The sequence below is a fragment of the Emydura macquarii genome, unplaced genomic scaffold (genome assembly GCF_026122565.2).
Source record: "Emydura macquarii macquarii isolate MOO-44397 ecotype Brisbane River unplaced genomic scaffold, CSIRO-AGI_Emac_v2 contig_2205, whole genome shotgun sequence".
In the NCBI taxonomy this organism is placed as follows: domain Eukaryota; kingdom Metazoa; phylum Chordata; order Testudines; family Chelidae; genus Emydura; species Emydura macquarii.
In genome coordinates this window covers 12,693,689-12,720,076 of record NW_027132342.1, presented here as the reverse complement: position 1 = coordinate 12,720,076, position 26,388 = coordinate 12,693,689, and the positions used below count along the sequence as shown (strand labels likewise).

General features: G+C 41.5%; 1 protein-coding gene across 3 annotated transcripts in view; it reads right to left on the bottom strand.

Annotated features, from left to right (window-relative positions):
- ABTB3 (ankyrin repeat and BTB domain containing 3) overlaps positions 1 to 26,388 on the bottom strand; it is a 244,069-nt gene that overhangs the window by 66,910 nt on the left and 150,771 nt on the right. For all 3 annotated transcript variants that reach the window (XM_067559382.1, XM_067559383.1, XM_067559384.1), the window contains exon 3: positions 11,410 to 11,614. In XM_067559382.1, coding sequence (XP_067415483.1) covers positions 11,410 to 11,614 — 205 coding nt within the window. The remainder of the gene's footprint in view (positions 1 to 11,409; positions 11,615 to 26,388) is intronic.

Genomic DNA, 26,388 nt, shown 5'->3' with positions numbered 1-26,388 from the left:
CGCTAACCAAACAGACAGAAGAATGTGCAAAGATCAAGAGAATTAAATAGTCTGTTGTCTACTAGCTATAAGGGACTTTATCTATCTGCATATTGGTATCAATGACAAAGAATTGCAAGAAAGATGTCCCAGAGGCTACATATAAAAGACTATTTAGAAACCTCATGTTGAGTGCTGCAAAAATTGCCTTTTTTGAAACACTACTTTTTTGAAACAGTCCATGCAATAACTGCAAGGCAATGGGAGACTGGAACTCTCCATGTGTGCTGGAGAAGATGGGGCAGGAGCAGGACTGAATTTATTCAAACACTTGGGAATTACTGAAGGAAATGAGAGTCTATAGTGAAGGGATGGTCATCACCTTCTCAATGGGAACTAGATTGCTGCTTTTGAAAATTAATATGGTTTGAGCAAAGCTGGAAGGTGTCTAGGACTTCTCAGGCCAGTAGTAACAATCATGCTAATAGTAACAACCATGTAAATTTGAACACCTAGCTTATTTATTATTATTTGGCATATGCAATCTGGTCAATTCAAGGGTTCTTATCAATGATGTTCAAGACACGAAGACCTCAGGAAGTTGAGTCATTTTGCAGTCCTCAATAACGTGTGTCATGGTTTGTGGCTGCCCACATCAACATAGTGGACTGTCTCTAAAAACACCCAGCTGAAAGTAGAAAACTCACTGTAAGCAACTGGCAGTAATCCTGAAGAAAGCAAGCAGGTTCAGCACCGTTATCATGAGCAAAAAAATAGTGTGTCATCAAAGAAAAGGAACAAAGGAGGGCCAGTTTATCAGAAAGAGGAGCTACAGAAGGCAGTACACAGGTTCGGAAGCCCATACACTGCAATTGGGGTGTAAAAATGCTCAGGATGGGTTGCAGACACCAACATAATTACATCCAAAACAAGCTGCAAAAAAAATAATTAATAGAAAAATGTAAATTTTAGGCTACAACCCAGAAGGGTAAAAATAGGCTGGGTCACAGAAATGGGCATTTGCATTTAACCTTCCAATACAAATCACAAGATACAAACAGGGGAGGACAGTACTGTCTAAAATGCATCATAAACTTACTTTAAACTGCGGCAGGCTTATCTGTGCATCAGGGAGACATAACTGGTTTCCTTACTGCCCCTTTCTGTTGCAACTCAAACACTTGGTAACCAGCAGAAAATTTGTCCCGTTATATTTATGAACAGGCAACACTGTTTACAGGAATTTTAGCCATAATACTATAATATTTTACATTTTTTCTTGTATTTACATTTTGCAAATTTTAATAAAGAAATCAAATTAAAATGAACATTGGTTATTTCATATAGTTAAAGCCTAAAGAGGGCCGCATCAGTATTTTATAGAAGATGGCAGAAGATTTTGTGAGCGGTTCCACTTCATACAGAGGCATGGAATTTACCTGTACAGCAATGCTATTTTTCATGAAGGGAACACACAACATGGCATATATATATTCTTTTTTGAGGAGAAAATCATATATGGTCCATTGAAATAGGCTAAAAATACCCTTCAAGGGTTTACGCAGCATGTGAAGTACTGAGGGACAATGAGGAACACAAAGTTATAGGGATGTTGCAGTCTACAAGATAACATGACATTTCCTAATCACACCATGAGAAAAATACTATTATGCTCAGGTATTGTATTATTAAGTGTATCTAATTGGTTTATCTTCACTATACAAAGGGACTATATCTAAGAGAGTTTGACTGCTGCATTATTTTGCCTTTATAGTCAAGAGCAGGTACATATCACACTAGTGACCTGGATACCCTTTTTTAAGTGTATATTTTAATTAAATTATTATATAACAAAAACATGAATGTTCTGGGCCAGATTCTGATTACCCAATGGGATATATCTAGAGTGACATCATTGACTTCAGTCAGGTTCAGATCAGATTCTGGGCTATTTGGCATTAGATCCCATTTCAGGGCAGAGTCCCTATTCGGAACAGCACCTATGCCCACCTTAATTTTAAGCACGAGTTTAAGTCCCGACAAAGTCAACGTGCTTCGGTACTGTCCCAAACAGAGATGGATTTAAGCACTTGTTTTCTTGAACTGGGGCCTATGTGACGAAAAGTAAATTGTGACTTTGGATCTGGATGTGGAGGAGGCTCTCCATGTGCAGATGCCCCCGCTCCTGTGTGTGTGCGTGTGTGCAGAGCGTGCTCAGGAATCTCTGGTTCACTGCCCCCATTCCTTTACAAGATGTAGGGAGTGCTCACCCTTGCACTGGGTGATGGCAAGGCCAGTTGGGACAAATATTCTCCTCCTCTGGCCTAACTGAAATTGCCTAAGAAACATAATACAGGCCGGGCTGCTCTGCAGGTAACAGGCAACCCATAGCCCCAACAGAATAAGTGGGGAGAAACTTTGTAAAATGATCCATCTGTGGATTTCTGCTTGGGAGGTAGCCAAACCTCCCATCTTCCCACGCTGATTTACACCCGTGTTATTCCAGTGAAACTGAGTGAGGTGCCCAAGTCAAGTCATGCTACAGGACATTATTTTATATGCGCAGTAGTGCTCCTCAAATGTTCCATAGCCAAGATTCATCCTTGAATTGGGACCAGCACCAGGCCAGTCTGGGACATTCCCTTCTCCAGATGTAACTCCCCTTGTCCTCCTGAAGAGGCCCAGTGTTAGAGCTCGGCAAAAAAAATTTTCACTAAAAAAATGCAGATTTGGGTTGACGGAAACATTTCATGAAGTCATATCAAATTTGCAATGTTGTTACAATCAGAAAAAACCTAAAGACTAAACAAGACATTTTGTTTTGGGCTGAACACAACATTTTGTTTGATCCAAAATGAACGTTACATTCTCTGTTCACAGAAAATTTTTCAAAAATTTTGTTTTGCAATGCCCCAAAATGATATTTTTTAAATTGCATTTTTCAGCTGGGCCACCAAACCAAAAAACTGGTTATTTACATAGTACCAGTGCTCCCCATTTCTCATATGTATCTTCTGGGAAAGCTCAGTGGCCTGCTAACTCTCTCCTTTCCGGACATCTGCAAGGACTAGCTGGTTGGCAATCCCCACCTCTTCATGTGACAATTGGCTGGCCTGCTCTCCTGTCCTCAAATCTCCCTCAGATCTGGCAACACAGACACTACTCCTCTGGGCCCAGTGCTCCCACATATCAAGTCTCTTTCTTATTTCTGGGGGCTGAAATGTTCCAGAGTGGTAATATGGAATGGAATGAATTATAAACACAGGATATAATACAGGATCTATTCATTATTCTTAATAATGTTACTTTAGCTATATAAGGTGTTATAGCAAATTCCTTTCCTTGCAATATGCAAGTTGCCTTAAAGATATTCCTAAATAACTAACACGCTTTCAAGATGCACATTGTTCTTCTCTCGTTGTTTCCTGGCATACTCAGAGATTTAAAACTCCCTTCTTACTTATATGTTGTTTCAGGCTTTCTTCTTTATTTACTGTTAGCAGTGGCAGTATAATGACATAAAAACAGGATAAAAAGGATAGCTAGAAGAGAATGAAAAATGTGCAATCTAATGTCTAATATGATACTTCATTATTTTTGTGTGGGTCTGAAGCTCAGTTTTTAAAGAAAAATTAAAGCTACAAGAATCCTTCAGTCTTTGTATTTCCAGGTTTGTATTTAAAAGCTACTGTCCTTCAGACACCCAGCTACAACTTTACTGATATGAAATTTGATATATGTACTGATTACTATTAAGCAAATTGTTAGAGAAAGGACTGGGGTAGAGGTGTGAGTACAAGGCTACGAAAGAGAAATTCACAAGTTCTAATCTCAGCTCATATGTGACTCTCACAATGACCTTGGGGTAATTACTTATGTGCCTTAGTTTCACAAGCTGTAAAATGGGGATAGTAGTATGTATTTACTTACTTTCCAGGTCTATCATGAGATTTAATTAGATGATGGTCTACATTCAACAAAGATGTGACTGGTTTTTGCAGGGGAACACTTGCAAAGGGGATACTGCTCAATGGGAGTACAGGTGGCAGAATTTATTATTTACAAAGTGATCAAAATAATTGCCAAGGGAATTGAAAAGAGGATGATCATAATTAAGTGAGAATTTTTCTACTTATGCCATTAAAAGAAAAGTTATTTTCGATTACAGTCTTGAGCCAATAACTCTAAAGTTATGAATGAAAAGCCACTTTCATTTTAAGCCTTGATTCTTAGGGAGATAACGTTTCTTTCTCTTTTCAAAAAGTCCTTTTAATTGAAATCTTTCACATTTGTTCTCATTCAAAAGGTCCATTTTAATTTAGAAAATTTGATAATATACATATGGGCCATTGTTAGAATAACCAGAGAATGGTGTTCTTCCAATTATTAATACATTTTTCAAATGACTTTTTGTGCTCAAAATGTTTTATATTCATATCTTCAGTTACAATGGCCCTAGTCTTCAGTGAGCACAGTACTTTTGACATGTGGGTCCTGATTCTGGACTGGGATCCAGTGGCACATAGGTCCATGCTACTGGTGGATTCCAGTGACCAAAGCCCTAGTTAAGAATGATCAAACTTAATAATGTTTGAAAATTGCATACTGTGTATGCACAGCATGCTATTTTTTATTTCAATTAAAGGATAAATTCTCCTCTCACTTATGCAGGCCAATGTCACTGAATTGACTAGAGTTGGAACCGTCTGAGGGGAGAATTTGGCTTACATTTTTAACATACCAAGATTTCAGTGCTCCAGTCTACCCAGATTATCTGGCACATGTCACTAACTGAATGTGCAATCACTCTTTTACTGTCTTGTTTTAAAAATACTGAGGACATTTTAAAAGCCTACACTAATGCAATTAATGGTGAGATTTTAAAAGCAAAAGAGTCAAAGTAATGGTTCCTATAGGAACTGTAACTCTGATAAATTGCACAGATATTTTGGTATAAAAATTGACACTACACATGCACATGCACACGCACACACAGAGTGATATAAATACACTGAAAGAAACCAGAGTTACAATTGCTTTGGGGAATACAACTTTGAATGTTCTACATTATATGTTATGTCTGTTAATGTTGCATTAACAGAGTTCTCTGCATTTTAAAAAATAAAGCAATCACATGGACAGCATAAGTCTAGCTTGATAAATTAGATTGAGTGTACAGCACAAGCTCAGCAAGGATATACTATCTGACAGCTGAGCTACAAATACTGCCTAAGATATTTTCCATAACATGTGCAATCTAGCATACCGCTGGCAGCTGCCAATACCACTGGTTTTGAAGAGATTAAAAAAATTGGAAGCTTGGTGTTTAGGACAGAAGGGTAAAAAGAGACACAAAAGCTGAACTTAGGACTTTCTTTTTACAGTCTCTTGGTGAAATCCTAGCCCTATTGAAGTCAACTGGAGTTTTGCCACTGACTTCAACATGGCCAGAATTTCACCATCTGACATTTTCAGTTAAACTATGAAAAGTTTAGTTGTTATTCATCTATGTACCTGATAATTTGCTCCACTATTCTTGGCCTTTTCTCAGGGCTTGTCTTCACTACGCGGCCAGATCAATGTAAGGGACACCAGTTATGTTAGGTTATGTAAGTAGCTGCACAGTCTTCACTATGCTATGTTGACAGGAGATGCTCTCCCGCCGACATAGCTTACGCTTCTCATTCCGATGGAGTAACGGAGTCGATGGGAAAGTGCTCAGTAGTCAACCGATTGTGTCTTCACCAGACCTGCTCAATTGATGCCTCTGCACCTATGTCTGTGGTGCCGATGGAGCAGCATAATGAAGACAAGTCCTCAGGCTTGGTCTACCCAAAGATTTTGGACCAGTATCATAACTTCAGTTAGGGGCATGACTTTTTTTTTTTTTTTTTTTTTTTTAAACCAAAATGGTTATATCTGTACAACCCCTACAGTGGATGCAATTATACCAGTGTAAAGGTACCTAATACCTGTTCATTTCATTCCTATTCCAAATTGGGGAGGATTGTACTACTTTAATTATACCAGTATTGCTTAAAGCAAAACAACTTTTGTGTGTAGACAAGGCTTAGGATATTATTCAGATTGAGAATGGTTTGGGGAACATTCACCAAAATGAATGCACCACAGACTATAATTCCAGTGCGTATGGAAGGAATGTGTAAATGCAATAAACCCATAGGGCTTTGTAAGGGATTCCTCAATGTTCAAGGACAAAAAAAGAATCTTGTACTGAAAACTGAAAAGAGGACTGGAACCAAACAAGGATCTAGCAAGTCAATTAAGGCTTACAAGGAAAAGACAAAGGCAGCCAAACAGTACAATGACTTAATGCTTGCCCAAGGGATAAGGAGAGAAGAAATACTAGAGAGAAAGCGCTGTAAGCTAGTGAATAAAATTAATGTATGGTTCTAAAATGGCTGAGCTACTGAGCTGCCTTTTTCAATGAGCTGTTAATGAGGAAAGAAATTCTACAGAGAGAGTTAGGAAGTAATGAGGACCTTGTCAATATAGCTGCGGATAAAAAGTGGGTAAGGGACTACTTAGGAAAAAGAAACATCACACAATCTGCAAATACAGATACTGTGCCTCCCAGGTTCTTAAAGAATCACTAGCAATAATTTAGTAAGAGTTAGAGACTTGGATAGGGACCACAGAAGCAAAACACAAATGTTGTACAGATCTTTTTATTAAACAAAAAGAAAGAAAGAGAAAATAATGTCCCAATAATTATGGTCCGGTCCATCTTTCACTCCCTTTATTCTTAATCCCTGGTAAAATAATGGAATAAACCCTCACCAAAATAATCAGCAGGCACCTACAGGAGGAACAATAAAACAGCACAGGTTTCAGAGGACAACTCATACCAAGATAAATTTGATTAAATTACAAAGGGATTGATTCTGCCATCCTTACTCCACGAGTATTGTCCTTACTTTCAATGGGACTACTTGTAAAGTACTACTCAGTTCAAACTGCCTGCGGAGGGTCAGCAAAAGGGGTTTTATTCTCCACTCCATCCAAGCTCTGATTGGACAGGATGGAGGGGGAGCTGCAGGAAGATGGCTGTGGCTCCCTGATTCAGAGACACTCAGCATCAGCCCAATTAGGGCTGCAGAGAAGGAGCCCGAATCTACACCAGGGTAGGACGGGGTGTAATGAAGTGCCATTCCAGCAAGCCTCCTCCCCTCCCCTCACCTTCCCATCCCATCCATGTTGCACCATGGAATTGCCCCAACACACCCCCTTCGTTCCCTTACGTCAAGGGAGCAGGAAAAGCAGTGCCGCTTCCAAGAGCTTTCTGCCAGCAGAGAGCTCTGATGCACGCAGGGAATTCTTCACTGACCTTCTCTGGGCTCGTATACAGCATGAAGTGGCCTTAGTGAACCAGAGAATCTGGCCCAAGTCCTTTACATCACTTAAATCTCACTTCTGACCTGATATCAGGATGAAAGAATCTGGGTGGCAGGTGCAGAGTCATAGCACTACTCATCCTTTGCCCACTCGCTTCACATGAAATCCCTGATCTTCCCCAAAAGCGCCTGAAGCCATGACGCATGAAAGTCCAATTCACAGAGAGGGCGCAAAGGGCCTGACTCCCCAGGATGGCCATGTAGGACCCGCCCAGGCATGATCTACGCCTAAATAAACATAGCTAGAACATGACTGATACATGAAGAGAGGAGTGGAATAGCCTTCAGTTGCTTTTTATTATTATATGCAATATATAGGGTGATTATTTTAATTATACATACATTAAATGCATGGCTTGTTGTCATTTGAAGGACTTGCAAAAGAAACATGCTTCTAAGAGGGATCTGAATGTAGAGAGAGCGAATGAACTGGGAGTGAAATTCACCTCTGTGCAGAAGGCCAGTACAAGGCCTATGCACTAGTCAAGTCTCACGTAAGCCCATACTCAAAATAGGATGTGCATGGTGTATTGGCTTGTGTGGGGTCTCTGCATGGGTTAATTTCATTCCAAATGAATTTGCTCCCTCTGCATTCAAATTCACACTTCGTGCACCTGGAGCAGGTGGCTGTTATGTGAAAAGTGCACCACAACACTCATAGGCTTAGCATGAAAGAAGGTGGGAAATTGAGACTGCGAAGGCATAAGGGGCACCTAGAGAGGAAGTTTGCATTGGGAAGAGCATAGGTATCAATAGGGAGAGTAGGATGAAATGAAAGAAGAGATGTAGAAATGGGGGAAATCATGTACAGCAGAGCTCTCAGTGAGAGGATGGATGAAGTATTTGAATTGCATTCACACCTTTAACATGTAACGAGGACAATTCCAATAAAATATAAGCTATTTAAGCAAAAATTGTGTAATTGGACACATGCACCACTTTTTATTTTCTTATTTTATAGCCTCTGGCATAGGCCATTCTGAAAAACAGGAGACCAAGATGACAATTCCTATGGAACTACCAACCAACCACAGCTGACTGATTGACCCAGTTTTGCCAATCCCATTGAAACATTCAGAAAATCATAAAGTTGGTTTTAAAATCATATGACTGAAAAATAATAAATTTGGGGACCTATTTCTTAGTCTTCTGTTTTTTGAGCCCTTAGGATACACTCAGATCACATTTATCTGCTTTTTTCTGCAAACATGAACACTAGATAGTTACTTTTATTTAATTAATAAAAGCTGAGATTTTCCTATAATCCATGACTCCAAGAGCTGGGGCTTTATGAAAACCCCCCACCAATATCAAAATTAATACAATTGCAAGAGTTGGCAACACCCTCCCCCCTTTAGTTAATATAGTCTATTAAGATAAATATCTTGCACTCATCTTCATTTACCTCAGTAAAAAACCAAATACTAGCTGAGTACAGAGAAATATTACATAAATACAATGGGCCAGATTTATTCAAAGGTAAAATCTGGTTCTATGCATTTAGATGGTAAGCTCTTTGGAGCAGTCACCATCTTTTTGGTATGTTTGTGCAGCACCTAGCACAATGGGGCTGGGGTCCTAGATGTTACCATAATACAAATAATAATAGACAATGAAGACCACAACCCAGATTCTCTACTGCATGCAGCTTCTGCAACAGAGGGAGCAGGAAGAACAATCAGGGAGCCAGTTGCAACTCCCTGAATTCCAAGATGGTTCAATGCCAATACTTGTGTATTTTAGAGAAGGCTAGGAGCTGCTCTAAGTTGAGCAGCCGGTAACAGCTTCCAAGGGGCCACCCATAAGCCTAGAGCACAATTCACTCTGGCCACATCTTCTCCCTGTTCCTCCCTGCACTCAGCATGATCCTTATGCTGGGACTGGAAGATAGTGGCATTGGCTTCATGACACCTAAGGACTCCACCATGCCAGGGAAATTTTCCTATGGCCAGAGTCACTCAGTTTCTGGCTCTTTTGCACCACCAGAGTGACAACAAAGGAGCCAGAGAATGGGTAGAAAATTTGGCCCTACATTTTCTTCTTTTTGTTTTTTGTCAATGTAAAATCAGTTGAACAGCATTAGAAGAAGAGAGAATCTGGAACTTAGATAAATTAAAGCATGAGGTTTAGAAATGTTAAATACAAAAATCTCATGTTTTAACAATCCTACTCCCTCAGAAGTTATAAAAACATAATGAAAACTGAACATGCTAGAGATAAGTCACTGGCCATAACGAGTGACTGTACAATAAGGAATACCACTGGTATTCTTCAGTGGAAAATTAAAAGAGAAAATTTTCAAAGCACTAAATGGAAGTCAGCTTAATCAATCTCTTCTGTGAAGAAGCACTAGATGGTTACATACAGCTGGTACAGTACATTATAGAACACACTTCAGTGCAAAATATTTGGGCATATATTTTACTCTGTCTCACTTCCACTTGCGTTTTCTGGTACTAACTACTAAAGCATGTTTGATTAGGCAATAGAAGAAATCTCTGTTCTTTCCAAAATTAACCACAAGCTCCTGGCAACAACACAGATACTTACTCTGGCTCTAACCACAGCTACTAAATGGGCCTTGCAAAGAAAGATAGTTTGCTAGAGTATTAAAAAAACAAAGTTGACTTGAGTTTTATGTAATACTTATCCGAAGTACTACAAAAATATATATATAACAGACCAGCTTAGAAAAGGGAAAAAACATGAAAATAAATCTTAAAAGAAAACATTTTCAAATATTTTTGTCCTTTTCAACTTAACATTGAGAAGTTCTTAGAAATATTTCAAAACTGGGGCATGATCCTGCAGTTCTTATTCACATGGGTACTCCCACTGAAGTCAATGTTATTATTCATTTCAGTAAGAGCTGAAGAATCAGGCCTTTTTTAGTGGTAGGGAGATTCTTTAACTTTGTCCATTATTATAGCTTTCCAGGCAGTATTGCTAACCTCAAGCATTCAAAACACATGAGTTAGCGTCTCCGCCCACGGGGCAAAAAAAAAAAAAAAATCATAAGGCTGGCTGAAAAATCCTGAGATTTTAAAAAATAATAAACTTGGGGTTCTTTTTATTTCACTTCTGATTTCTGAGCACCTGGGATCACGTTTTCCAGCTCTTCTCTACAACCATGGGTGCTAAAATTTTACTTTTTCTTTATATTGTAAATGAAAGTTGAGATTCTCATGATTTCAGGATTCTCATGATTTCTTACAACTCAGGAGTTTCTGGTTCCTTGACAATAGATAATATTTCCTTTCTTGAAAGGAAAAAATGGTTTCATTTCATTTTTGCAGTGGAATGATCTAGAGTTTACAGCAGTGTTTCCTTCTCCCCATCTTCTTAGACAGGACATTGAGCTGACATCTAGCCTGTCATTCTCTTTCTACCTTTGTTTTCTCTAGTTATCATCAAATGCTATATCAAAAGTAATACGACCAGCATCTCCAGCCTCCCAAAAGTCATGCATCACTTATGATCCTGGAGAATAGAAGCTCCAAGGTTACTCTTGAATGGAAGTATGAGTCATGCCTATGCAATCAGTATAGCTGTTGCACAATATATTTTACAGTCTGTCCTTTATATACAAAATTCTATTCATTTTACACTTGCCAAATTACAGTTGTCGAATCCCATTAATTTGTAAAAAAACACATTTAAACCCAAACCTGTTAGGTTAGAAATAGAACCTCTAATTTTCCTTTCCAAAATACAGAACAGTCAAAAGACAAAGAAAGAAAAAGGAAATCTTTACAAAATACACATCTGGAACCAATCTGCTGTACGTAGCCACTGGATGTCACTTTTGATATATACTAGGTCAGCAGAGGAGCACTTCATTGCAAGAGAAATTTATTTCAAGGTGATTCTAACCAAAACAGACTGCACTGAAATATATTTTGCATAGCCTGTAATTATCAATTAGCCAGCAATGCTGATTTATTAATAAAACATTTTTATAAATATCACAATATAATATAAACATCTTTATTAAATATCACAAATCGGATCTTACCTTTCAATCTGCAGGGTAACTTTTGAAGGCTCAACATTAGGGTTTTCCCATTCCATCTGTGGACAATGCATAAAATAACAGAGAGTGTACAAAGCCTCGGGTTCCCAGTATAGTGATCCCTGCTTGTGGTGCATTGGAGTGCCATTGCCATGTTGCTTTGAGTTGAGTGGCTGAAGGTGATGCATTGCTCGAGACACCAGATCACCTGAAAAGGAAAAAACTGATGATTAATAAAATTGTAGTTTTCATTTCTTCTTCCCTAACCCGGTTTACTCTTCCCCAGGTAGTTTTCCAATGAAAATATATGGCAAAACCTTTTTGCTTTCCAGTTAAATTATCATGCATGAACAGAAAGTGATAGAGCAGCTTGTGTTCATTATTCATTTTCAACATCAAATTAGTTTGTCCATTATAGTTCATCTGCTGTGGAAGTTTATATGCTGTGGTGATGTATATGGGCTGCAGACAAGCCCACAAGGGTCTGGGGATAATTCTTCTAGGGAAGGCAACTTCAGTTACCATAAGCAACCCTGTACTGGCCCTGTCACAAGTCCCAGTGCAGAGGGCATGGTCATAGCAGTCAAAGGCAGCCCTGAGAACCTGCCATAATCCCAGAGCTATGTAAATTATGATAAGGGCTATTTAGGTCCCCAGAGCAAAGCAGAATCCCAAAGGTACAAAGGTCTTAAACCTACCTTTGTCCCTTCCCCAAGGGCTGTGCCTTTATTAGCTACATAAACACGGTACCGTTGAAATTCAGTCATTGCTGAGCAGAAGAAGGCAACCAACAGAATAGCAGGAGTATATGCTGAGAGAAATTTTGGACACAGACATCATTCTTACAAACCATGCCATATCATCTTTAAAAGAGATAAAGGGTCTTACACCACCACTGGGAAATCAAAACAAAAACAGAAAAACACCCTCGCAGGCTCCCATACAATTCTAGAATGACCTATTTTAAAACCAGCATTTGGCCATTTCATTCTGTGTAAATCACTCTCCCTGACCATAATCCTGGACTTCATTGCTGCACAGTAGGTAGCGCACAAACATGTTTTTTAACATTCACTCTTTTACATTAAATGTAGAACCCCATTAGGTGTATGTTAAAAGTTCAGGGACAGGTGTACTCATCAATTTGAAGGCTGGCATTGCGACCTTTAAACTGTTACTAAAAATGATAATATTACACACAGAGTTTATGTTACAACATAATAGAAAAAGACAGATTCTGAATCAGATGGCTTATTTTGGTATTGTGCAAAGGAACCAGATGCATTCCAACATGTTGCTTCTGGCAATCAGCACATTCCAATGCAGAGTATTTGTTTTTCTTTTTACTGAACACATACGGCCAAATTCCACCCTCAGTTCCAGAGACGTAACTCCCATTAACTTCAGTGGGGGTTGTGTCTAACAGGGTAAAGCCAGGCCTCAAGGTGCTGACAGGCAATGGTTAAAATCTTATCAGAAATGTTTAACAGTCCTATAATATATGTACCTGGACTAGGCCTTAGAAGATGTTCGCAAGAGAGACTACAGTGCAGTAGAATCACTCAAGCTATTTCCATGTCTAGAGAACAGAATATGGCCCATTAGAAGACTTTCATTGTTTCTCTCTGACTGTGTGGCTCTCAAAGTATCTTCAGAAAACAGATATGGAAAATAAACTGTGATATGCAGACAGCGATCAATGAAGCCAGCAGATCAGATTAGCAGACAGACAATCAGGCCCTAGAAATGAAGTATCTCTCCAAACATTGTACTGATATTAATTAATTAAGTCTCACAACTCCCCTGTGAGGTAGGGAAATTTTATAGCATTTTTTGGGTAGTGACCACTATATTGAAGGCAAAAAACCAGCTTTGGCTCTAACTCTGTTTTCACATGCTCAGATCATTCTTTTTTTGGAATGAAAGGTTTGAAAAATTGGTCTCTGTTCAGAAGGGCTTTAAAAAAAAAAAAAAAAAAAAAAAAAAAAGAGTCTGAGCAAAATTCCTTCAGTTGTTTTTGAGTTCTATAACAGAGAGAAAAAATTATTGCCACACTTCCTTCCTCCCCACCAGCCCATGCAGGGGACTCAAGTAACCGCTGAACATTGAAACTTGGAAAGAAATACTCACTGAGGTGTGAGTATATGACCAAGTTTGAGGAAAAAATGGTTGAATAAAAAATTTATAAGCAAATTAAAAAGATCCCTTTGATTCAGTGGGGATTTATTAAGATTTTTTTGCAATGCCCACTGAAGTTCTGCCCCTTTTATGACATTACAATACACCACCTCAGAACAGCCTTTCTGGTACTGCTGCTGCGGCTGAGATAATTTGCACTAGGGAGGATATAAATGTTTCACTGAAAAATGCACAGCACAATCCTCCAAAAAACACAGTCTTAAAACCAGGAACAGAAGAAAACTGCTGGCACGAAAAAATTGCAGAGTCCATGATTTTAGGGTTTTGACAATTTTTGCTGCACTCTGCAATAGTCTTCTGAGTCAAAGCTTTCATTTAAAAAATAGTTTCTGTTTTTCCCACTGCTACGAAATATTCATGATGGAGAATAACCCCGGAGCTCTTACACGCTCATAATTCCCACAGAAGTCAAGAGAAGTTGTGTGTGTGGAAGGGCTGCAAGATCAGGTCCACAATGGAAAGAGATGTGCTTCTGAATAGATTACCCAGCCTTAAATAAAATTTATCTACAAGCAAAAAGCAACAGCAGTAAAGTTTGGAACTCACCTTCCCGCCCCATCCCCTTCACTTACAGGAAGCGTAAGCTTCAAAGTCTAACTTAGGCCAATTTAAATGGTACCAATATTATCAGGTGTCAATTTCTTTTCCCTCCTCTTGAAAAAAGAGGCATTAAATTGCAAAAAAGCTCAAAAAAACCAAACAAACCCAAAACCACACACACAGAACAAAAACACGCCAATGAATGCAACATTCAGGTTTAAAAATTAAAATCAGAATAAAATCAGAAAAAGACCAAGCTTAAGCCAAATTCTGCCCTCATTTAGGTTTAAAGCCAGCAAAGCATTTAAGTATGTGCCTAACTTAAGGATTTGATTAGTCCCGTTAAAGTGGATTGGGGCCTTATATATCATGCAACTCCACTGACTTCAGTTGGGTTGAATGATAAATAAAGCAGGACATAATTTAGCTGAAGGTTCATATTGCAACATTAATTCATCCGCGTTGCACATCCTGTACTTTAAAGGCTGTATATTTTATGACATTCAGAACCAGAGCAAGCTGCATATTGAATACGGAAAAAAACAAGTTAGAATGTACAACATATGTACTACAAATTAATGTTGCTGAAGTAACTTTAGGTGGAATCCCAGTAAAGTTAATGGCAAAACTCCAATTGATTTCAGTGGGGCCAGGATTTCACCCTTTGGCTTTGGCATTTCCTAACTTTCATTTTATATAATATATAAAATCACAATCTTAATATTGAATTAATGTAGTTTTGTGCGTTTAAGTATGATTCAGTTATATTATACCAAGTGTATATTGGACTAGAACTTGTTCTTTCCTTTCTTACCTGGTAAATATTTGAAAGCATTTGGATATATTAATAATAATTAAAATACTGACTCAGTCATTTGAAACTGAATTGATCGATGCTTATAAAGCACTGAGATCTTCAGATGGAAGGCAATACACAAATGCAAACTATTTTAGTGAGATGCAGTGTTGGCCAATGGAGAGAGCACTGCCCCAGGAATCTGGAGCGCTGGGTTCTCTCCTGGGCTCTGCCACAGCCCTGTTGCCTGACCTAGGGCAAGTCACTTCACTTCCCTGTGCTGCAGCTTCCCCACCCAACCACATCTAATTAAATTGTAAACCCTAAGGGCAGAAACTGTCGCTTACTATGCATATGTCTAGAGCCTAGCACAGTGGGTCCCCAACCCTGGATGGAGCATCCAGATGCTATTGTAATACAAATAATAAATACTGATTAATGCTTTATTATAAATGCAATACATAGAAAGTAATAATTTGTCAGTACTGTATGCACCGCTTTGGGTGCGATTCTGTTTTCTTCCAGTACTATAGAAATAGTTTAGTGGTTTTAGGCCCTGATCCTGCCACTTGCTTTGTGTGAAGAACAGGTGCACAAGCCTTCCCTGAAGTCCCTAGCAGTCCATGCAGGCACAGATGTCCACCCACACAAAGCCAGTTGCAGGATGGGACCTGTCACCCTGTTCCCAATGGACAAGCTTGAATGTCATTCTCACAACAGGCTTACTTGGCAACCTTGCAGAGCTGTCTGGAACTGCTTGAACCAGAGAGAGAGAAATATTCTCCACCCCTCAAAATATTCCTTTTAGGGGCTGGTCTACAGTACAAGTTGTGTCGTAGTTGAACATGGTCGTGCAGAGCTGGGTTAGCTAACATGATGGCTACTCTGACTTTGCAGTGAAGTGTAGATCAGGATGCATCACGTGCATCATTGTGTCAGCTATCTCCATTCTTCACACGAATGATAACAATTTGAAATGGAGAGTAGCTCTATCGCAGTGGCACCAGCTCTGGCAATTTTATCCGTCCCATGATAATTGGTGTTTTACTGAAAGCTCCAGTTCTTGCATACAATGATGGATAACTTGATGATCACCTGTTCTGTTCTTTCCCTCTGAAGGACCTGGCATTGGCCACTGTCGGAAGACACACTACTGGGCTGGATGGACCATTGGGCTGACCCAACCATTGGGCTGACCCAGTATGGCCTTTATGTTCTTATGAGTATCTCAGATTTCATTTAGCAAAAAAGCAAGTTTTATTCCTCATAATTGCAGAGAAAAGCTGGAAAACCTGACTCAAGTGCATCTGAGAAATCTCAATTTTTAAGCCAAGCTCATGATTTTTAGGGGTCTAACTCATGATTCTTAACCATTTGGCATTGGTGTTACTTTCTATGCCAGGGAAAAGCATACTGCAGTGTGCTGGAGTTTGTATTGCAGCTACCAATGCTCTGCCCTTTCTGAGTATATCTACCTGCAGCTGGCACCAGGCCTCCCAGCCTAGGTAGATGGACTCGTGTCAGATAGGCTTGAGCTAGTGTACAAAAATAGCAGTACAGATGCAGGAGCACTGGAGCCTGTGTAGAAGGGGGGGTCATCCCAGCTGGAACCGTGGCTCTGTCCTTCCTTTTCTCTCTGAAGCCCTGCCCCCTGATCCTCCTCTTTCCCCCAAGACCTCCCCACAGCCAGGCCAGAAGCCAAAGTTGGGTAGTGGTAAGAGCCGCCCAGGGAGCCTGCACCACTGTGGGGAGCCCTGGACCCTCCACCTGCCCCGGGGAAGGTGCAGGGGGCCCAAAAGCAGTACATAGCCCATGTTGCATGCCACTGGGCATGCCACTCAGGGCAGGTGGAGGGTCCAGGGCTCCCCCACAGAAATGCAAGCTCCCTAGCACAACTCTTACCATGGCCTGGCTCTGGCTTCTGGCCTGGCCAGGGGATGGGGCCTCAGGGGAAGAGGAGGAGCAGGGGGCGGGGCCCGATGACAAGCAGGGGTTAAGGCCCACCTCAGCCCTCCTCCCCCTCAAAAAAGGCTGGTGCCACTTTTAAAAGTAGCTCCCCTGGGTCCGGTCCCCCTGTGTCGATGTCATGGCTCCAGTGTAGATTCAGAAGAGCCCCACAAGTTCAGATCCAGAGGGTCAGGTGGCCTTGAAAGCCTGTGCTGCCACCCATGCTGCTACGTTCACACTGCTATTTTTAATGTGTTAGCTTGAACCCCTCTAGTCTGAGTCTGTCTACCTGGGCTGGGAGTCTCACTACCAGCTGCAGTGTAGACATACCCTCTGTGGCTAAACTGAGGGCTTCAGTCTCCAGCACAGTCCATCTGGCCCCTTCCATGAGCTCTACATTCAAACACACACAATTTAAAAATTAGAATAGATTATGTAACATCACATGATGGGACACAGTCTTGGTTTAAGGCAATGCTGAATATTTAAGGGACATCTTCACTGACTTTAGTCCAGAGATCTGATGTGACAGGGAAAGTGAATCAGTTCCCATGTATATGCTGGTGATGCTGCAAAGACTAGTGAACACAGTTGGCGTACGTGAGCAGTCCATAAAGCACTCAAGTAAAGCATTTCTTTCCTTTCCTTTAAATAAAAAGGGAGTTTTTGCTGCTACTGGTTTAACAAAGGTTATTTTATATCTCAAATACAAATACTTTAAACTTAGCAAAACTAGTCGGCAGGGGAGGGAGAGGAAGAAAAAAATAAAGACAAACAAAGAGGACAGAAAAGAAGGCCCTTGCCTGATCTCTCTACCCACCAGAAGCTCCATGCAGGATTCAATGGTGGTTGTGACGATCCCTGATCCTGAGAACACATACGAGCAGGCTCACTGCATTCAGTGGGACTAGTCACATTAGCGAAGCTGTTCAGTTGTGTGTTTGCATGATCAGGCCCACCAGGTGCATACTATGGGTCTGATCCTGTCAAGACAGAGTGTGGTGCTCTGTGATAGGGGACTTGGAGGCTGCACAGCCCAGTAGTTAGCACACCTGTCTCCCACCTCCTTTCCTTTCTGTCAGGGCAGCAGAGCTGCCTATTCCTGACCTTAAGCCAGGAATCTTCAGCTTTTCACCTACATCTGGGCCTGTGGGAAGCAATACGAGCAGGGTCCTCCCAAGTTTGCTTTCCTGGGCTACTTTCTACTAATAGGTCCCTTCAGTTTGGGACATGATCCCTATAGTACAACCAGTCAGTTGCGCAACAAAAAACAAAAATAATAAAAATCCAAAGGAGCTGGGCACTGCAGGTTCTCAAAGCGGGCGGTGGTTGGAGAAGGCTCTGCCTGGGGGCCTTATCCATTCTGTGGTCCTCTCTCAGGCTCAACCTTCTGTCTGGCTTCCTGGAGAAGGATTCCCCTTTAGTGCAGGCTGTCCAACACCCTTTGCTGGGGTTTCTGAGCTCTTTCAGTCCACTCCTCCACTTGAAGCGTGCTCAGCAGTCCCAGAGGAATGGGGCTACCTGGGCCCAGTATTGCTTTTTAACCTCTTTGGGCCCAGTGTGGGGTTTGTATGATCCATCACATGCTCACTGCTGTGAGCAGGCCTCAATATTGCCAGACCCAGGTATTCCAAAATCACGAGCCAGGTGCCCAAAAATATCATGAAATTGACTTAAAACAATAACCTTTTTAACATTTCATTATAAATATTGTTTATAATTTTTGTCTGCTCTTTTATTTTCAAGCCTTTACAGGGAAGACGCCCAACCCTGATTTGTGTGTGATCATTTCAGGGTCAGAATTTCATCATACATGTACACACAGAAATGCCAGTCTGCCCCTTAATGCTTGGAGAGCAGACTCCATTTACTCCCTTTCCTAACCCATGAGGTGAAGGAACTATTCCTCTTCATTCCCCTCCCCCCTCCGGCAGTCCCCTGCACCACTGTGGTCAGCTTGGCTTCAGACCTACTGGAAGTACTGGGAAATACTATCCATTTTGAGGAAGAGCAAAACATTGGACAACCCATGGAATTACAAACCAGTCAGCTTAACTTCAATACCCGGAAAGACAATGGAGCAAATAATTAAGCAATCAATTTGCAAACACCTAGATGATAATAAGATGATAAACAACAGTCAGCATGGATTTGTTAAGAACAAATCGTGTCAACCAATCTAATAGCTTTCTTTGACAGGGTAACAAGCCTTGTGAATGGGGGGAAGTGGTAGATGTGAAATACCTTGACTTTATAAGACTTCTGATAGTGTCTCACATAACCTTCTCATAAACAAACTAGGGAAATACAACCTAGAGGGAGCTACTATAAAGTGGGTGCATAACTGGTTGGAAAACAATGCCCAGAGAGTAGTTATCAGTGGTTCACAGTCAAGCTGGAAGGGCATATCAAGTGGGGTCCCACAGGCATCAGTTCTGAGTCCGGTTCTGTTCAATATTTTCATCAATTATTTAGATAATGGCATAGAGAGGACACGTATAAAGTTTGTGGTTGATACCAAGTTGGGAGGGGCTGCAAGTGTTTTGGAGGTTAGGATTAAAATGACTGAACAAACTGGAGAAATGGTCTGAAATAAATAGGATAAAATTCAATAAGGACAAATGCAAAGTTCTCCAGTTAGGGAGGAACAATCAGTTGCACACATACAAAATGGGAAATGACTACCTAGGAAGGAGTACTGGGAAAGGGATCTGGGGTCATAATGGATCACAAGCTAAATATGAGTCAACAGTGTAACACTGTTGAAAAAAAGCAAACATCATTCTGAGATGTTTTAGCAGTAGTGTTGTAAGCAAGACACAAGAAGCAATTCTTCTACTCTGCTCTACACTGATCAGACCTCAGCTGGAGTATTGTGTTCAGTGCTGGGCGCCACATTTCAGGAAAGATGTGGACAAACTGGAGGAAGTCCAGAGAAAAGCAACAATGATTAAAAGTCTAGAAAACATGACCTATAGGGGAAGACTGAAAAAACTGGGTATGTTTAGTCTGGAGAAGAGAAGACTGAGGAGGGACATAACAGTTTTTGAGTACATAAATGCTTGTTATAAAGAGGAGGGAGAAAAAAATTGTACTCTTTAACCTCTGAGTATAGAACAAGAAGTAATGGGCTTAAATTGCAGCAAGGGGAGTTTAAGTTGGACAACCCTGACTGTCAGAGTAACTAAGCACTGAAATAAATCGCCTTGGAAGGTTGTGGAATCTCCATCACTGGAGATTTTTAAGAGCAGGTTAGACAAACCTGTCAGGGATGGTCTAGATAATACTTAGTCCTTCCTTGAATGTAGGGGACTGGACTAGAAGATCTCTCGAGGTCCCTTCCAGTCCTACGATGTTATGGGGATGTGGGTAGAGGTGTTGTAATGGCAGGACATGAACCTCTTGTGAGCACTGCTTCTCGTGGGGTGTGTCTGCAGTCTTCAACCCATCTTGCCCCTGGTATCGGCCTGCATCCCCAGGGCTTCCTCCCTGGAGGTAATGGTTTTGCCATCTCTGGGCCCTTTTGGCCCCAGCTCTCCCACTAGGCCACTAAGTAGTTCAGTTTCCCTTTTGGAGGTTTATCACTGTCCAGTTGTAGGCCACTTCCCCAGTGGCTCATGGGGAAGTGGGGGAACCCAGGACTGCCCCAGACCACTACTCTGGGTCCCAGCCCAGGGACCCTAAGAATAGAAGCCATATGCTACCTTTTCCCTTTAACAAAACTGCTTTCAGTTCCCTGGGCCATTTCCCATGGCCCCAGCTTCACTGATGCTTCACCTCTGCGTTCAGGCTGCGTAGCCAACCAGGAGCTCTTCCTCACTTTCCCAGGTCCCTGCCAGCACTGAGCTGTCTGTGATGCTGCAGCTCCCTTTGGCCAGCCAGGAGCATCACTGCACTCCTCAGGGGCCAAGCAGCAACTGACTGTCTCTGGCACTGAAGCTCCTTTTATCTGGCCCTCCTGGCCCTGATTGGCTGCTCCCTCTAGCCTCTCTGATTGGCTAGCCCTTTGCATCCTTCCCTGATTGTCTGCTTCCTGTGCAGTCTCTCTAGGCTGCTTGGGGGGACTTAGCTCCATTGCTCCTTTCCTGGGATAGGTGTGGCAGAACTCTGAGGCCTCCAGCAGGGGGCCTCTGGGCCTAGTCCATTCCATCACTGGTGTCATTTCTTACGAACAAATAAACCACCAGATTGGTAGGAGCAAACCTTTATACACAGTATCTAGTTGATATTTCAAACAATGAAAAGTAAAATGGAATTTAAAACTATAAAAATACTTAAAAATGAAACAACAATAACAAACCCATGGCAGGTAGAAACCAGGCAGTACTTTGGAGGAGGAAGATGGGTTACCACCTTTGAAATGCAAAAAACCCAGCACCCCCTCCTCCCATAGGGCAAGCCCACCACAATCCCAATTCCCAATCACAAGGCAATTCCGCAACTCCTGCCTCACTTCAACAGCCAATTATAGTATTTAAAGAGATAACACATATAGATAAGATCGATAACATCGCACGTCTCCTCCTTCTCGCATGACTCAAACCCTCTCTCACACACACACACAGTGCGCTTCGTGTTGGTGGGCAGACAGCTTCTGTATTTTCAACAGTTTTGATCTCTTATCATTTACACTACAGAAGTAGGAACAATGAATCTTAAGCTGGATACAAAATTTTAACATTAGATATTCCACTGTATTTTTATAATAATGCAAATCTTTAGACCCATGTAAAAAAACCCCAGCAGATTAAATTATTTTTCTTGCAACTGGCAAATCCATTAAAAAACGGTCAGGGCGGTCAAATATCAGCCAGCTGGTAACCTGAGAAGTGGATTCCTGCTTATAACTGAGAATGTTCTTATAAGTATTTTAATGAGGAAAAATACCCAAAGATATAACAGAAGATGTTAGAGGAAGTACTTATATTTTGCACCTCCTACTCATATAGTAAATTCCACTGCTGCCTGGAGTCCTGGCGTGTATTTCTCTTGCTCCATCTACCCCTCAGCACCCTCATCTTATCATCACTAAACTCATCACTTTTGTGAGCACCAGCAGCTTCTCAGTTGACCCATTCCAATCTCAGCTGTTAGCTCCTGCTTCTGCCTAGTATCACTAGCCACTCTCTTTCCACTAGACCTATCTTTAGGATAGCCAACCATACAAATTATGGGGACTAAACACAGCATGATCCCTATATTACCAGATAAAAAGGTGGGTGCAAATCAGGCCATGAGATACCTCTGACCTCTTCTTGGGTTCCTGCCGACAGGAGGGTGAGTGGGATCATCCCACTGGCAAGGCTGGCCTGCAAACTGAAGAGCTCCCTGAAAAATAAGGTTCCCAAGTTGCTTTGCTTGTGGCTAGCCCTGCAACTCTACAATGCAGTCCTGATCACAGTCCTGTATCACTCTATACTCATGGGGGGTTAGGAAGGTGGGGGAGTCCTTGTGCTGCTCCATCTATTAGGTACTTTCCCATCTCATCACGAGTTAATTCTTTAAATCCTACATAAGCCTTCTTCAAATTGATGATGCACACTTTCTGGAAAGCTTTTTCTAATAGTCCACATGGGGATGAAACATAGAAACACACTGAAATATATTATATATATTTGCATATACAATAAAGAAGGAATTACAAAGTTACAAATAACCAAAGAGGTCTGGTTGACATCTTAATAAAACTGTGAAAGAGAAGCTCCAGAGGTTTAATTAAACCACCAAAACGCTAAAAATGTATTTAGCAAGGGTGGAAGCCAAAGCAAATGCTTCTATCCCCACTCACCCACCTGATTATCAAGAATATCAAGGATCACGGTCCCTAGGAGACACTGGAGACCACATTTTTCCCAGTGAGTGGCTAGATTCCAGCTCTGTACCTTGTAATCCCATTGTTGCAGTACCCGAGTCATCCATTTTCAAGACTGTTTTTGAATGAAAGAAGGGACCCAGTTACAAGATGGTTTTCCATTGTTGTGGGTACAGCTACAACTATGCAAATAACTGATTTTTCAGTTTGGTGGTTAAAAGGAAAACAAAAACAAAAAAACAAAAAAAACAACCCTCGTTTTTCAAACTGAAAAAGTTTAAATATTTTTATTTTGTTTTTGGAGTTATTTAAAAATTTTTTTTAAAAAACCCATAAAATTGCAGTCAAATTCAAAACAAAGAGGTTTTTTAATTGAAAAATTGAAACATTTCATTTAAAAAATGTCAAAATGAAATGCTCTGATTTTTTATTTATTTTTTTCAACTGAAACAATTCAGCAAATTCAATCCTAATTCACAAACTGTTTCTGTTGCAGTGTGAAATGAGGGGAGTCCTAACTCTGCCACCATAACTGAGTGGAGGCCTTGTGCCAGATTTTGTGCTGTGCCTCTTGATAGGCTCAGTACAAGGAGGAAGGACTTTGTACGTTTGGGATTCTGGGCTAGTGAGGGCCCAGATGTACAATAGAGAAATCCATGGGCTTACTCTAAGTTATGGTGCGTCCATGCAGCTCAGCATAGCTGAAGTGTAAAGTGCTCTGGCCATACTCTCCTGTCTAGATCTTAAAGCATGAGCCTCTACTGCCTGAGCCTTTAAAAACCCCAGCTCTGCTAGCCACAGTTTATGTTTTAAGATTCAATCTCCACTGCCAATGACGCACGCACCCACCCAACTGAACCCCTGCAGTTCCAGAGCAGCTGGATGTTTTTAGGAAAATGACAAGCCATGAAACATGTATGCAGTGTTGTAGCCGTGTCCGTACCAGGATATTAGAGAGACGCAGTGGGTGAGGTATTATCTTTTATTGGATCAACATCTGTTGGTGAGAGAGACAAACTTTTGAGCTACACAGAGCTCTTCTTTAGGTCTGGGAAAGGTATTCCGAGTGTCACAGCTAAATACAAGGTGGAACAGATTGTTTAGCATCAGTTACACATATTTCAAGGGACCATGAAACAGTTAAGAGCTACTCTTCAGTCTCAGCCCTCCATGGAGTCACTTTAGGAAGGCTTCCTTCACAACCTGTAAAAGGATTAACTTACATTTTTTTTTAAATGAAAGCTTAAATTCTGCACTTTTGATGGGACCAGTATCAGCTCTGTCTGGACCCTGCTTAGATGGTGCTCTTACTAGTGGCAGGTAGCAGCAGCAATATTACACTGATTTGCTATGCTGTGGAGCAAATCTTGACTCACCTCTGCAGGGTCAGTGGACCTTGATGGCAGAGGAACTACTATGTTTTCGTTGCACAGGCCACTGAGAACTAACTCACACAGGATGCCAACACCCATTGCATGCTGTGCAATCCAGTTCTCTGGGAGCTCCTTGTGCACAACAGAGGAGGGGAGGCAGACTAAGGAAAGAGGCATGTCTCATTCGTCAGCACCCCCACAGATCCATCTGCTAAATTCCCATCCCCTTAGGGCTACAGACACATGAGTGCAGCCCTCGGGATGCAATAGCGGGTAGGATGCAGTTTTGTTACAACTGTATTGGTAGTCTAGTCCATGGCCTGGATGGGGGGAGGATAACTTGCAGCCCCATCTTAGCCCCTGTAGGACCTCTTCCCTAACCCATACCTATTTACTGAGGCATGGACTCAATGAAGGAGGCGGCCCTATCATTATTACCCTCTGTTACAGCAAGATCCTCCTGGAAGTGAAACTAGAAATTTCAATAATATTAGTTTTGTCATTTATTATCCCTCCTCATTTGCTGTCTCTCAGGAGATCTGCACGTGCCTGGAACATGCATCTCTGGGCATCTCCAGCCAACCTGGCACTAAGCAGAACCCCACTTTGTCAAATGCATGAATGAAAGCTTATGCCAAATAAATTTGTTAGTCTTTAAGGTGCTACAGAACTCTTGTTGTTTTGCTGAAAACAGATTAACATGGCTACTCCTCTGGAACTTGTCAAGAATTAATTTTGTTTCTATTCAGTTATCCATTCCCAGCATGTAGCCATGGCCTATGTCCTTCCTGTATTGAAGCCAAGTATTTTTATCTATATTGCATTTCTATTTCACCAACCAAATTGCTGTAATGTTTGAGTACTGTGGTGAGAGCTTGGCCATCATTCTCTTTCAACCATATGAACGCAGGTGGGCATGCACTGTAACTGGGTCTCTGACATCACAATAGATTGCCCTGGGTCATCTGGTGGATCAGTCACATCCTTTTGAATTCAGTTGCACTGTTCCTCAGTATTTTCTCTGTCTCCAGTTTTTGTATAATCTACAGAGTAGAAGATCTTGTTTGCAAAACCTTCATTTAAATTGTCTACATAATAGAAGCCCTAAAACTAATCACCCAGGTACTCCTCTCAGACCTCGCTGCCTGTTGGAAAAGTTTCCTTCTGTGGCCATTTTGTGCCTTTGAGCTACTTTCCCTCCACAACCCCACTCTGATGCTTTACCTTAATAGCCATTAATTTGTGCTATGGCTCCTTAGAAATGAAGGAGCTATGAGCAAGAGTTTGAACACAGGACTAGAAGCCAGAAAATGTGTAGTTTTTATCCTAGTTCTGTGTAAGGGATTGGAATATGTGCAGTTGTGCCTAGTGGTTGGAGCAGTAGGAGGGAGGCCCAGTGGCTGGAGCAGGAGTTGGTAGCCAGGAACAGGAGATGCCAGAGCCAAGGGTATGAGCTGAAGTCTGAAGTCAGGAATTGGACCTGAGCATTAAGCCATGTTACCTTGAGTGAGACAAGACAGGAGCAGGGCTGGGTGCTGATCTGAGGTAGAAGCAGGTTGGGAACAAGCAGCACAGGAGCTATCACAGACATGGGCGAATACTTTGAGCAGCCACCGAACTCTGCTGCTGGGCTTAAGAGCTGGTTTGCTTACTCTTCCCACCAATCAGGCAGTGTAGTCAATCAGGCATCCTACAGGCCAGCTGTGCTCGTTAGATTGCCTGGAGATTGGCTCTACTGCAGGCTCTCATTTCTGACTATACCCCGCTCACCTCAAGGATGCCTCTTAGGGGCCCCAGGGCCCAGTTTCCTGGGGTAGTTCCAATGGAACTCTCACAATAGGTCCTGAGTGTAGATGTTCTCTACCCGCTCCTAAGACGATTTGTCCAGACCACAGGCTTCCTAGTCCACCACAGTATTGGAGCCTTCCGCTAACTTGTCGAGTCAAGGATTTGGTGGACCATGTACTCCTCCTGTCTACAGATTGTTAAGAGTGATGATGGCCGGTATGAGCGCTTTGGGTGTCGGTTCTCAGTGTAGGACTTTAAAAGTGAGATGTGGAAGATGGGGTGGATCTTCGAGGATTTGGGCAATTGAATACCACAGGGTTTACCTGTTCTATAATTTTGAAGGGGCCCCTGTATTGGTTGTCTAGTTTGGTGGATGGGTGGTGTCAAGCTTGTCCTGCAGTGGTTCAACAGCACGAGTACCAACCTCAGCACAGACTATTAAGAAGCAGGGCACAAACTCCAAATTGGTTGTGAGTTCTATACTTAGATTTCACTAACCAATTATCAAGTGTAATCTCCTCAAGCAC